This window comes from Ambystoma mexicanum, chromosome 6p, assembly GCF_040938575.1.
Source record: "Ambystoma mexicanum isolate Mex_15411 chromosome 6p, UKY_AmexF1_1, whole genome shotgun sequence".
In the NCBI taxonomy this organism is placed as follows: Eukaryota; Metazoa; Chordata; class Amphibia; order Caudata; family Ambystomatidae; genus Ambystoma; species Ambystoma mexicanum.
Window position 1 is genome coordinate 1,439,412,461 of NC_090935.1, and position 12,935 is coordinate 1,439,425,395.

Consider the following 12,935-nt stretch of genomic DNA (forward strand, 5'->3'; position numbering starts at 1 on the left):
GAGAAGCCCAGAGAAATGTCTCAGGATATCCCCAACCCAGCAAAAAAAAAGAAATCCAAGCTCTGATGGACAGACCTAGGGGGAAATTCAGAGAACTTGCTCCTAGAAACCCCATTAAATCTCAAGGACTGGGGGGAAAATACACACAGATAACCTGAAGACCGGTTCTTGGAAAGACTATCAGAAACTTTATAAAAGATCTGCAAAGGAAGACATTGAAAGAATACAGAGGAGAATAATTCTGTAGACCTCTTGAGAAACTAGAAGAACCTTGCTGCCTGTCAGCAAGATAGAGAGAAAATGATATACCTCTAGGAACACAAGACCGGCCCGAGGAAATGCCTCCTGAAAGCCTTAAGGTATGATGATCAGACCTGAGAAAGAGGAGTACAATATAAAAGAAGACCCCTTATTAAAACTGCAAGTTCTTTAGGTGGGTGAGAAATAAGAACGCTAGCCCTTATGTACTTTTGTGCTGTGCAGAACGGTAGGATTTTCTGTCTGGGAGTCATGTTGGTTCCCAGGCTAACCCTAGAAAATAAAATAAAGGTTTAGACTTTTGTTTGGCCATTTCTTTAGGAACTCATTAAACGTAAGGCAAAGGCATTCCAAGAACAGGGCCAGAAACCTGAGTAACTGTAGAACAATATTGTGAGTTGGACTGACCCTGACACTATTTATTTATCTTTTTCCTGTTTTGTTATAGAATCTTACACTAGTTCCTATATGGTCCTCCCCCGCATTGAAATCTCTAACGGGCAAATTGCCCAAAATAGCAACTCCTCTGTTCTTGTTTCTTGACGGCCTCACATAAGACACTAACCAATTCCATTTTCTGAAAGAACTGGAAATATGTTATACAATAACAGGTTGTCTATTTTCAACAAAAATCTCAGAGGACAGAAGTAAATTTGATATAAAAAAAAATGCAGAGACTTTCTTGGTTTCAGACTTAAAACCTTGCAGCAGAAAAGGCCCCATTCACCACCTCCCTGACGTGCAATTCTCAAAGCTTCAGACCTGACTGTAGTCGTGGTTAATAAATTGAAACAATTATATGGATTCATTTTAGCAACTGTTTAGTCGATACAAGGACTCCCACATTTTTTTTAAAACTTTTTTTATTAGCCATTTTTTAGACAAACACAATAAGTAATCAGCAATAACAAGGGCAACGGGACCTAGAGCCAACCACCCAAGCCACCATCCACCACCCCATAAATACTGTATGGGACCTGTGTAGAAATAGAGGCACATGAGCATACATGTCTGATTAGTAGAAACCCTGGGCTGCCACATTTCTAATATTGTGTATTAGTTTCTGTACCATTCAGCTGCTTGACTCGCTAATTCAGCCACTGGTAGTGGAAGGTTTCAATATGTTTCAGAAATGGGACAGCTGGAAGCTATAAATGAATCCAATGCAAGCAGGAAATGTCTTTTGAGCATTCAGGGTGGGTGTTAATTTTTTTTTTTTTTTTTTTAATCTACCTGTTTGCATCTAGGTGCATCGTCTGGCTTTGGAGGTTTCGGCAGCAGTTCTACTTTTGGGAATGCTTTCAGAACCCATGCTCCTAATGCGAATTCAGGTCCTGGATTTTGGACTGGACTTGGAACTGGAGGAGTGCTAGGATATTTATTTGGCAATCGAAGGTAAGAGTTGTGTCTTTGCAGACTTTCTCAAAATGTATTCTCTCTCCTGTTCATTGTTTCTGTCCTGCATTTCCCATTCCTATATTTTTTTTCTTTTATTTAAAGTTTGTTATAGATCGCCTTCATCCAAAGCCCTTTCGATTTACAAAAGCAAACCGAACAATATTAATGAATGAATTAAATGACATACCAAAATCATGACAAGTGCAATCCAGATCATGTAAGGCAACAAAATCCAATTCCAGTGAATAATAAGTGATCTTTAAGATGCTTCTTAAGCAAGGACAGTGCACGAGAAGAATGAATCCCAAGGGGCAGATAAGCCACATTTTTTGGCACTAATAATTAAAAGTGATGAAATCTAGAAGCACAGGAGGGACGTTGAGGAGAAAGTTAAAAACTGAGAAGAAGATTGAATAAAAGAGAAAATGTAGGATGATAGAAAGGCAAGCCCACAGAAATGAGAAGGAACTAAAGTTTAACATGTTTAAAAATGTTAATCAAAACAAGCCAGAATAGTACGCCAGTGAAGCTGAGTTAAATAAGGAATGTGGGAGAGGAGAACCTTAAACAGAAATGAATATGAACCGCAGAGTATGAAATAGATGGAAGAGGCATAATTGTATAGCATGGTAATCCAACCTATAGAGAACAGCAATAGTTGAGCCGAGAAAGGGCTAGCAATTGCACTAAAAGTTTAGTTGCAGAAAATATATTATGGATTTGGTATCGATATCCATGCATTGTTATGATTTGGTCATGACCAAAAAAAGTATTGAAAACAAAACCTACATTTTTAGCAGATTTTGAAATCTGAAGTACTAACTGAGAAAAAGAAGTGGTCTAAGGGATGGGCACAGGAGATTTTATTTTTTGGTTTCAAACAAAGAAAGTGAAAGGCTATCCATGAGTTGATGGCGGTACACAGTCAAATAAGCATGGATAAAGCTTGGTAGTAAAGTAGGAAAAGAAAAAAAGATCTGTGTATTATCTTCATAGAAATATGCTAAGAAACCAAAGTCCGAAATTGAAAAAGTCACAGGAATTTTATAAAGGGTGAAAAGCAGAGGGCCCAACACCAGTCCTTGACGAGCACACAATAGTAAAAGCCTAGAAGATGTTTTTCCCTTTCCTCAGCACATAATTAAAAAGAGAATTTGAATGGTACAACATAGATGGAAAAATAAACTTAGTTAGGGGAGCAGGTAATGGATTCAGTGGACCTGGTTATGTTTTAGATTGCCCAATGAGTGAAAATATATCGTATCAATGAGAAAGAACAAACAGCAGGGATATTGTCACACCCTTAGAGTATCTCACAACTCCTACCTGACCACGGAAGCCAAATGCAGTTGACCCCTCCCGCCTTGTTTGGCACAGGCTCCTGAATTTAGTATAACAGGTTACCTCGATGCAGCTAATGGGGCGGGGGGGAGAGGGTTAGGGAGAAATTGTGGATAGGGAAGGGGTGTTTAGGGTAACCGGAAAGAGGGTAAGGATCTTGCATAGTGGATGAGTAATGAAGAAGTAAGTAAAGGTACTAATACCAGCGTTCACTCCCTTGATCAGCTTGAGCACACTCCTTGATTAGGACTATGCTCACAAGAAGAAGCAAACATACATTGAGTCATGACATAACTGGCAAGCAACTAAACAAGCAACATCTCACCAGGAAGACCTGGAAAAGCTTCTACATAAGCAGTAAATGAGCACACATACAAGAGACAAGAGCGTACTCTTAGTTCTGAAGCGCTTCCTGAACACAAGAAAACATGGTAGAGCAAAGCATTAAGCAAAGAAGTACTGTTGCAGCACACAACAAACATTGCAGTGTTCATAGCCCCTGTTCTGAACACATCCGCTACTTAGAACGTTACTTTGACTTGCTGAGCAACAAAGAAAGGAACGTTTCGTATGTCAGATGAAACGTTCCTGTTTAACTCAAAAGTTTGACAGAGTCTGTATTCCGGCCGTAGTCCTTCCCCCACGTGTCCTCCCCACACACACACCATGACACAAATGTGGAGCACTTAACTGAGGCCTGAGGGGCCTGGCTGCCTCTTCCCCAGGCTCTGAAGATCAAGCCTTGTGCAGGTCGAACCCGCGGTGCGACCTCGAGCACCACAAGGGAATTTTCCTGATGCCTCCTCCGGTTCCCTGTTTATGCACGCTCACCGTCCTTCTGCCTTCATTAGTGGTCATGCCCACACTCCTCTGGCCCGTGCCAGACACCAAAATCACCAAGAAGCAGCTTGGGCTGGGGAGGGGCTTTATAGGCAGTTTTGCTTGTGCGCATGCGTGCACACCCATGGTCCCCATTGCCTCATGGGAACTGTAATCTCCTGGTGCCCGCAGAGCGCACATGAAGCCCTTGTGCCCCAGCAGCCACAGAGCAAGCCCCTCTGTGGCCCCTGCAGATATTGGGTGTATTTTAGCCTGAATGAGCTCAACCACATTAAGTGACAACCATACAATATTAACTTTAGAAATGTAAAACAAAGCAAAATCTTCAGAGGTTCTGGAAGGAGCATGAGACTGATTCACACTACAAGTAGCCAGCAACTTGTTCAATTAAGACGAAAGAGGACAAGCAAAAGTACATTGAGTACAAAATAAAGGATTGTAAGTAATGAGCGTTAGCATCTCTAAATGCAGAAGATGTAAATCAAGCAGATAGGTGAAATGATCGAGGGATTTATTTTCCATCTATGTTCAACTTGAGAAAGGATAACTATAAGATGTCGGAGAGGGACAGAAAACCATGGACAGGGTAGGTTCCCTTCAGGAACAAAGGGAGAAGGACACAGTCAAAAGAAGATAAAATTAATACAGTTTGAACCGCTACATCGAGATTAGAAGTGGCCAAACTATCCAAAGGTGGAAGCTTGTAACTAATAGAGTAAATTAGTTCTTTTATAAATAACAAAGATTTGATAGAACAAAGTAATAGACTTTTGGGATAATTGAGAAAATAGAGTATGATGAGATGAAGTTGAAAAGAGTAAGAAGTGGCCAACAGAAGGAATACAAAAGGTATTAATAGTACCTTTTTAGAATTCCAAGATGGCGGCCGTAAGGCGTGCACCATGACCAATGGGCTCCCGAACCGTGAGGCCGACTAGAGGGTAATCCCTCAGCAGATTGACCCCTCCCCAAGCAATCTATGGTGTACAGAAATGCCCACGCATGGAGGGTTGTTAGGTGCAGTGTCTACAGACCAGAAATCCAGAGGCAATCGTAACTCGCTGGGAGGCGAATACCAGAGGAGAGGCCTGCGTAGAGCAACCCCCGCTACACTTAACGTGCGGGCGGACCACAGGGAGACACACCGGCCAGACTGTGCAGGGACTGTTACGGCGCTCACCCAGCCCCCCTGCAACTCCCCAGCGTGGAGGAGCAAAGCAATGAGTGTGGCCGGGAGGTGGTGGGGCTCAGGTGCTGGAGGAACTCGAGAGGGACGCAAAGCACACCACTCTGCAAGCGCAGGAGGGACACAGACTGACACGCAGCAATGGCCGGGTAAGGCAAGGAGAGCTATAATGAGGGAGCATGGACCGGCCGTGCATAGAAGACTCAGCAACAGGCTCCCAGCTTGGGTGCCGCACTACCTACTCCCCACCCAGCGCAGAGATACGCTCATCGGTGTCCACACTTATACATAGCAGGGAGCCACCAGGACACAGCTTGCCCCAAACTGACAGGGGGACAAGAAGTTCAAAAGTAGCGGAGACGGGTGTATAACCTCATTGAGAGACCCACGGAAGCCTCACCAGCTCTCCAGAGGCTCTGGCTTGCGCCCCCCCATCGGCACTGAGGGTCTGGGAAAAACAGAGCAACATTAGGTTGTGCCATGTCTAAAAAAGGCATGCCTCCCCCCTCAAAATCCAGGGGGAGAGACCCCCCCTCCAACCGCAAAAGGCACAAAGAAAGCCCAGGAGGGCAGAATCCAGCGGATGTGGGGGCGAGGATCGGCCTCCCCGCCACCATTTGGGTCAGTGCAGGAGTAGTCCGACAGTGAGGGCCCCCCTACAACCCGAAACACAAGACCAAGCAGTTACCCATGTGGTCCTAAAGCAGTTCTTCATGGAATCTGGTGACAAGATCGCCAACACTGTCCAAAAGCAAATGAACAAAATGAGGATGGACCTGGCAGCTGCCCAACAGGAAATGAAAACGTATGTCAGAAACATTGAGAAGAGGCTGGACACTAATGAAAGGGCACACCAGGAGTTGGCAGATGATGCTAGGAAGTCAAAGGTGCTGTTGGAGCAACTGGCGAACACAACGTACAACCTCGAACTACAGACTGAGGATCTAGAAAAATCCTTGCCTGAAGACGTTCATGACAAAGATTTAAAACTAGTGGTTCACAATATCTTCGTGGACCTCCTGGAAGAGGAGACCGCAACAGAGGTCTGAGTGGACAGGGTCCACAGAGTGGGCCTGCGTAAATCAGACCCGGGGGCTCGGCCAAGAGGGGCAGTGAAGGGGGAGGGTCAATCAAGGGGGTTGGACTGCAGCACACAAGTCACCCACAGGTTATGTACCACCTCGCAAGTGGGCGGACATCGGCGTACGTCACTCCACGACAGAAACACATTCCAATGCCTGACACTTAATATTCAGGGTTTAAATACCCCACCCAAAAGACTGAAACTGGAGGGTCTCCTCTCTAAATACAAGCCGGATCTAGTGGCTCTTCAGGAGACCCATATTAGGAGGCAGGACAAACACAAGCTGAAGCTAGGGCAATACCCCAAGATCCCACCGGCTAATGCAGGGGGCAAGAAGGCAGAAGTATTTATTCCATTTAAACAGGATACACCAGTGTCTATTCTGAAGTCTCTTGCTGACACAGCAGGCCGTTACCTGTTTCTCCTCTTAAAACTCTGCCCGCTCCCGCTCAGTGGCCTCAATCTATGCCCCGAACATAGGCCAAGAGGGGTTCTTGAAAATGGTTATATCTAAACTTGAACACTTCTGCGTGGGGGACATAATTCTCCTGGGGGTTTTGAACATCGCCTGGGACCCAGTTAGGGATAGGAACTCGGTGACAAAATACACCCAACCTCCAGCTTCGCTGACCCTCAGGGATGTCCGGACCTCTCGAAGAGGTGAAGAAATCTCATATACACACTACTCACATCTGCGCAAATCGTTCTCTAGAATTGAATATGGTTGGTCCTCGGCCACACACATAGGGACATTTGGAACAATAGATACCCATACTATAACCATCTCCGACCATGCCCCGATTACCTTCACTTTTAATATACCCACACAGCAATCCGGGCTATGGAATTGGTCTTTCCCAAAGGCCTTCCTTCTTCATCAGCCCACCTGTGAATCTCTGGAAGGCAAAATAGTAGAATTTTTTTTAAATAAATCAGGGGAGGATACCTCAGAGGGTGTAGTGTGAGACGCGTTTAAGGCAACAATGGGGTGGGGGGCTTATCACAGCCGAAGTACATAGGGCACGGCTTAAGAGGAGACTGGAATCAGAGCTCGAAGCGGAGGTAAAGCAGATCCTGCACAGAATGGAGAGACCCTGCCCCAGAACTGCGCAGGCAATACAGATGCGCTAAGGGGAAGCTTGACCACCTCCACATGAAACTAGCCGAAAGAAGTCTGCTATTTTTTAAAACAAAGGTACTACATCAAGGCGGACAAACTCCTGGCCAGACAGCTAAAGCAAAAAACGTGGCCCTAACTAAACAGATGATTGAAGTCACACCTGGCAATAGGGTTACTGCCACAGAACACATAGCCGCACAGATCCACGCCTACTATTCGGCTCTTTATGCATGGGGTCACCCCGAACAGAGGCTGCAGCGGGAGTATATCGCGTCCACATCCTTGCAGACCCTTTCGGCACAAGATGGTTCTCTTCCCCAAATCAGTGACGGACCGCACCAGCTGCGGGTCTTGGCGCCCTATTGTACTCATCAACACGGAAGCCAATTTCTGATGCTTGTTGATCTGCTTAGAATCACATGCTGTGCATATAATCCGACATCCAGTGGTAACCGCAGAGTATTGTATCTTGTCTTTCGATAATCAAAAGGGGACGTCGACATGGGCGTGCCTGTAACACTATCCCTAACGTGACGTTTAGTGTACCCAAAATCCCTCACGCGTCGAGGTCCCGCAGATTATTTTTTTCCACCCAGCTATCTGGTCACCCTAATGCAGAGCTCTTCATAAAACTTTGCTTTGTCATATTTCTCGACCTTTGGTAGTTTATTCTTATTGTCACTCCCTTCGACGGCTGATTCCTGTGCCACCGCCGAAGACTGCTGATGATGGAATTTCGACGGCTGTTAATCGGGATGGCGCTGCTGACCACGTGGCTGGGCCTTCTGGCCGGACCTTACAGTAGGGAGAGTGGGACTGGGGTGGTCCTATTCTTTTCAAGAATGCCTTTCCTTTTCCTCCCTCTTTGTTCCCTTTGTTTTGTCATCGTTAACAGGATCCTGCACTATGGACAGGACTCCATTTAGATTTTGTCCTTCCTGTAATTGCAATACCTGTGGAAAGACCAGCACTGTCAGTGCAACAATTGTTTTCCCCTCGACCACAACGAGGAGGCCTGTACGGCCTGTAAACTCCTGCGGCCTACTGTATATCACATGCTGAAATTGTAATTCCCCCGCTGCCACAGCCGCTGAGTGTGACGAAGGGGCTATCGATGACCAAGGCTCCACTTTGGAGGCCATTGACCTTACCGCAGAAAGTTCTCGTTCTGCAGGGTCCGTCCCCAACCCCGATAGCCTCGACGTGAGTCCTGCTATGGGGTTGATGCATCCCGGCGACAGGGACGCACCCGATTCCCAGACTAAGCACACAACCCACGTTTATGCTTCGGCAGTCCAGTCAAATCGTTCCAAAGCGTCATCGGGCTCATTGGTTACTCTGGCAGTGCCCGCTTATACTTCTGATCGGCAGCCCTCTTTGCAACCGCAACAGCGGCATGCGTCCGGGCAATCTAAAAGTAAGGGCACTAGCACCAAATCCCACTCGGCCGTCGAGACACTTCAGAAGAAGGCTTCGACACCACTTAAGGCCCTAGTGGCGCCGAAAATCTACCGCGCAGCCACCGGCTCAACCGCCACACCCCCCTCAAACCCCGAGCATCCGCGATAGTATCGTGAGGATCGTTTCGGCGGTTAAACAAAAGGAACAGTCAAAACAAACGTCGAAATGGAAGCCTCAAAGTGTAGTGAGAGCCCTTTGTCTTTATCCAAGACTTTACAAGAATAATCTCTACATTCTGAAGAGGAAATTCATCAGGAAGATCCCTTTCCTCCCCTGGACTCCTCTGGTTCATCATCATGGACCAGGGAGAGGTTTGAGGAGTGCATGAACAAACTGGAGGCCTTGTGAGGAACTTCCTTGTATGCCTATGGCTATGTTTCAGAGGACCTTTGAGGATCCTCATGAGCAGAATGTTTTTGACCTTACAGATGACGAGGTGCCTATCGATAACTACATACAGGATGATGATCCCTTTGGGGACCCTATTGATGATCCTGCTGATCCCATGGATAATTGGGAAGACAGCCATCTGGTTGATAATCAACCTTGGCCATCCCCTACTCCTACACAGGACCCTGACACTCTGTGTATGTACTCCCCTCCTACCACTCCAGCCCGTCGGGCCTCACATGTGGATGATCAAATGGCATTTAACGCCTTCTCCAGCATTGGTATCTTTCATGGATTCACATGCTTAGAATATTACCCGTCGTCAGGCTGGGAACCCTCGAGGGTTCCCAGCCTGACGCGGAATATTCTAAGCATGTGAATCCATGAAAGATACCAATGCTGGAGAAATGGAGTTACAGTTAAGAAACTATTCCCATACAAAAGCACCACAATTGCCCCTTTTCAGGATTTTGCCGGAAACACATTGTTCAAGAGGAGGCAGATGGGCCCGGTGGTAAGAGAGCTGACCAGTCAAGGAATCCGCTGCAAATGGACTTTCCCCTTTGGCCTGGTATTTGAATTAAAAGGGGTCCAAAAATGCATTGCATACGTGCAGGAGGGAGAAGACCCTTCTACAGCTGGACACAACACAGGGACTCCAGGAAGACCACCTCCCCAAGAAGGAGAATCGGGCGAGACCCTGAATATGGAAATGGACAACAGTGGGAAAACGACGAAGAGGAAGAGCCATCCTACGGGGCCACAGCCCAAGCCGTTGGGTGGGGGGGGGGGCGGTGGAGGGGAACTGGGGGTGAAAGAAAGAATGGGTAATGTCAACAGAGGAGAAATGATAACTTGACCAAATTTAAAGGGGGTGGTGGACAACAAAGGCTTGGTTTGGGCGGTACGAGCGTCGGAGGACGTTCTACCTTGGTTTCAGTTAGGCGGTAGCGCCCAGGGCGGGGGTGGGGGAAGAAGGGGTGGGGGGAGTTTGGGGGGGAATGGAGGGGGTTCACATCCCCAAGTTGGGGGGGTGGATGCAGGGAAGGAGCAGGGAGGGAAAGCTGTGGGGTGGGGCAAATGGGGCAACGGGAAGCGAACAGAAGAGGCAGAGATAGGAGGAAGGAGCAGATCAGGGGAGAGAATAGGAGAAGGTGGCCGCACTGGGAGCCATGGGGGGGAGGGTGCCCTGGAGGATAACCATTCAAGTGGTCCACACATAATGTGAAAGGTCTTAACTCCCCTCTCAAAAAGGAAAAGCTGAGACTGTTTACTAGGAAATATACCCCCGATGTGCTGGCGATATACAGGAGACCCACCTCCAGAGGAAGGATCAGGCACGATTAAAATTGAGGGGCTACTCAAATATTTGTCACGGATCAAACCAGAGGAAGAAGTGTTGAGTGGCACTAGCAATTAGAGATGGGATAGACATCTGGATCAAAGCCTTCCATGCGGATAAAGGAGGCAGATCTATAATCGTGGTGGGGGGAATATGCATGGGCAACATACACACTGGCATCCATCTATGCCCCAAATGTGGGCAAGAGAGATTTCTGAGGGAATTGTTGGAGGTCCTAGAAGGATTGCCCAAGGCACTAATACTAATGGGCAATTTCAATGTAGCATGGTCCAGGGAACTGGATAGGAGTAAGGAGGGAGTGCCTATGTGGGGACAGTAGCATCAGCCTCGCTGAGAGACAGGTTTGAAGCCCTTGGGCTACCGGATGTATGGAGGGGGGGTTCAGGTTAATATGGAAGGCTTCACCTTTTCCTCCAATTTACACAGGACACAATCCCATATCGACTATATATGGGTGTCAGCCCCCCTATTGGGTACACTGTTGCGTATTAAGCTGGGCCCATTAGGGAAAGCGGACCACACAGTGGTCACTATGGACTTGCAGCTGCATGGGCGGAGAACCGGAATGTGGGGCTGTAGGGTACAGAGAGACCTGCTGCAGGACCTGGTTATTAGAGGAGAGCTGGAGGAGAGGCTTAAGGAGTTTTTTGCCCTCAATAAAGCCTCAAACACTGGGGATAGTGTTTGTTGTGATGTGTTCAAAGCCACAACTAGGGGGGGGTGTTCATCGCCCTAAAAGCACAAAGGGATAAACAACTGAGAGCCCTCGAAATCCAGCTAGAGGCCGAAGTTGAGGTTAGTAGGACGCAGGCTTTATATGCCCCATCTAGGAAAACATTGAGGGAATATTGCCAAGAAGTGGACTAGCTCAATGTTTTAAGGACCAAGAAAGCAGAAAGTTTATCATTTGTTCGCCATCTATTTTTATGCTAAAGCCAATAAAGCTGACCGGTTACTAGCAAGACTCCTTAGGGGGGCATCTGATAAAAAATTATATCACTGATATAATAGACGATCAAGGGTACCGCCATAACTGCACAGAAAAGATACAGGAGTGCATTGTCAACTATTATAAGGCCCTATACACGTCTCAGTACCCGCCGGATAGAGCGCATGCAGACATACCGGAGAGGATCCGCCTCCCAAAAGTAGGAGAGGAGGAAAGCAAGCAGCTTGGACAGGAGATCACAAAAGGAGAGGTCCGGAGGGTTACAAAGGACCTCTCCCAATAAGGCGCCAGGACCGGATGACTTTACAGCTAATTATTGGTCCCACAACTGACTAGCCTATTTAACCGATTCTGGGAGTTGGGCAGAATTTCGGCGTCCATGGAGAAGGTGAAAATTATTCTCCTCCCTAAGGCCGTTAAAGATCATAAGTGAACATCAGATGGGCCAATAGCGCTAATAAATGTGGACATAAAAATGTACACAAAAATTCTGGCCAACAGATTTGGGAGTACTGCCCACACTGATCCATTCGGGTCAGTCTGTCTTTATACAGGGGAGGCAGACATTCGACAATATAAGACGGTAGCGCATCTAGTAGAAAAGGTGAATAAATCCACGGTCCCTGCAGTCCTACTATCCCTTGATGCCGAGAAGACCTTTGATCGATTGGAGTGGCCCTTTCTATTCCGTGTGATGGAAAGGATTGGGGTGGGAGGGAGTTTCCTGCGAATGGTTCAGGCAAACTACGCCTGCCCAATGGCACGTCTCCTGATTAACTGGTCAATGACCAGTTGTATTCAACTGAGCAGGGGGACTAAGCAGGGGTGTCCCCTCTCACCCTTGTTATACACCATTGGTGGAATTAAGGGGATCAGACGAGGTGCATGGTATTCCATTTGGTGAAATACAGCATAAGGTAGCGGCCTTCGCCGATGATATGCTCTTAACTCTAGCATGTCCAGGGGAATCATTGAGGGCATGTAGGGAAATTCTAGTGACATCTAATAAAAGGTAGACTCCCAATTTTTGTTGTGTGGGGGATCAGTTTCTCAAAAACGGGTGTGGCTAACAGTAATAATGAGTGAGAAACTGATTACCCCTCTCTATACTGACACAGAATGAATTGGTTGTGCTTTTACAACAAACGTCAACATAACATCTTATTTCAATGGATGTATCACAAAACACGATTACATGAGCAGACTACAACCGTTTTATCGAACCAGACACAGGCTGTTTTTTATTCAAAGAATTGTTAAAAATAATAAACAATACATCAACCTAGGGTTCACAACTATCAGGTAATTGTGCAAACCACAGATGTTTCTTTACAAGATAATAAAAGTTTTTTCAAAAATAGGGCACAGTCGTTAATGGCTGGACGCTGGTATTGTTGAAAAAACAGTCTTTACAATTCATACAGGGGTCAATAAAGGTAAATTTATATAGACTTATAACACTCGAAAGTCTTATCAGATCGTCAACATGTTTCGGCCTTTTGAGAGACATTAAACACTAGTGTCATTTCGTATTTTTTGCTGCTT

General features: G+C 46.5%; 1 protein-coding gene across 3 annotated transcripts in view; it reads left to right on the top strand.

Moving 5' to 3' along the window:
* Positions 1 to 12,935, top strand: part of SARAF (store-operated calcium entry associated regulatory factor) — a 258,605-nt gene that overhangs the window by 187,913 nt on the left and 57,757 nt on the right. For all 3 annotated transcript variants that reach the window (XM_069626165.1, XM_069626166.1, XM_069626167.1), the window contains exon 4: positions 1,506 to 1,653. In XM_069626165.1, coding sequence (XP_069482266.1) covers positions 1,506 to 1,653 — 148 coding nt within the window. The remainder of the gene's footprint in view (positions 1 to 1,505; positions 1,654 to 12,935) is intronic.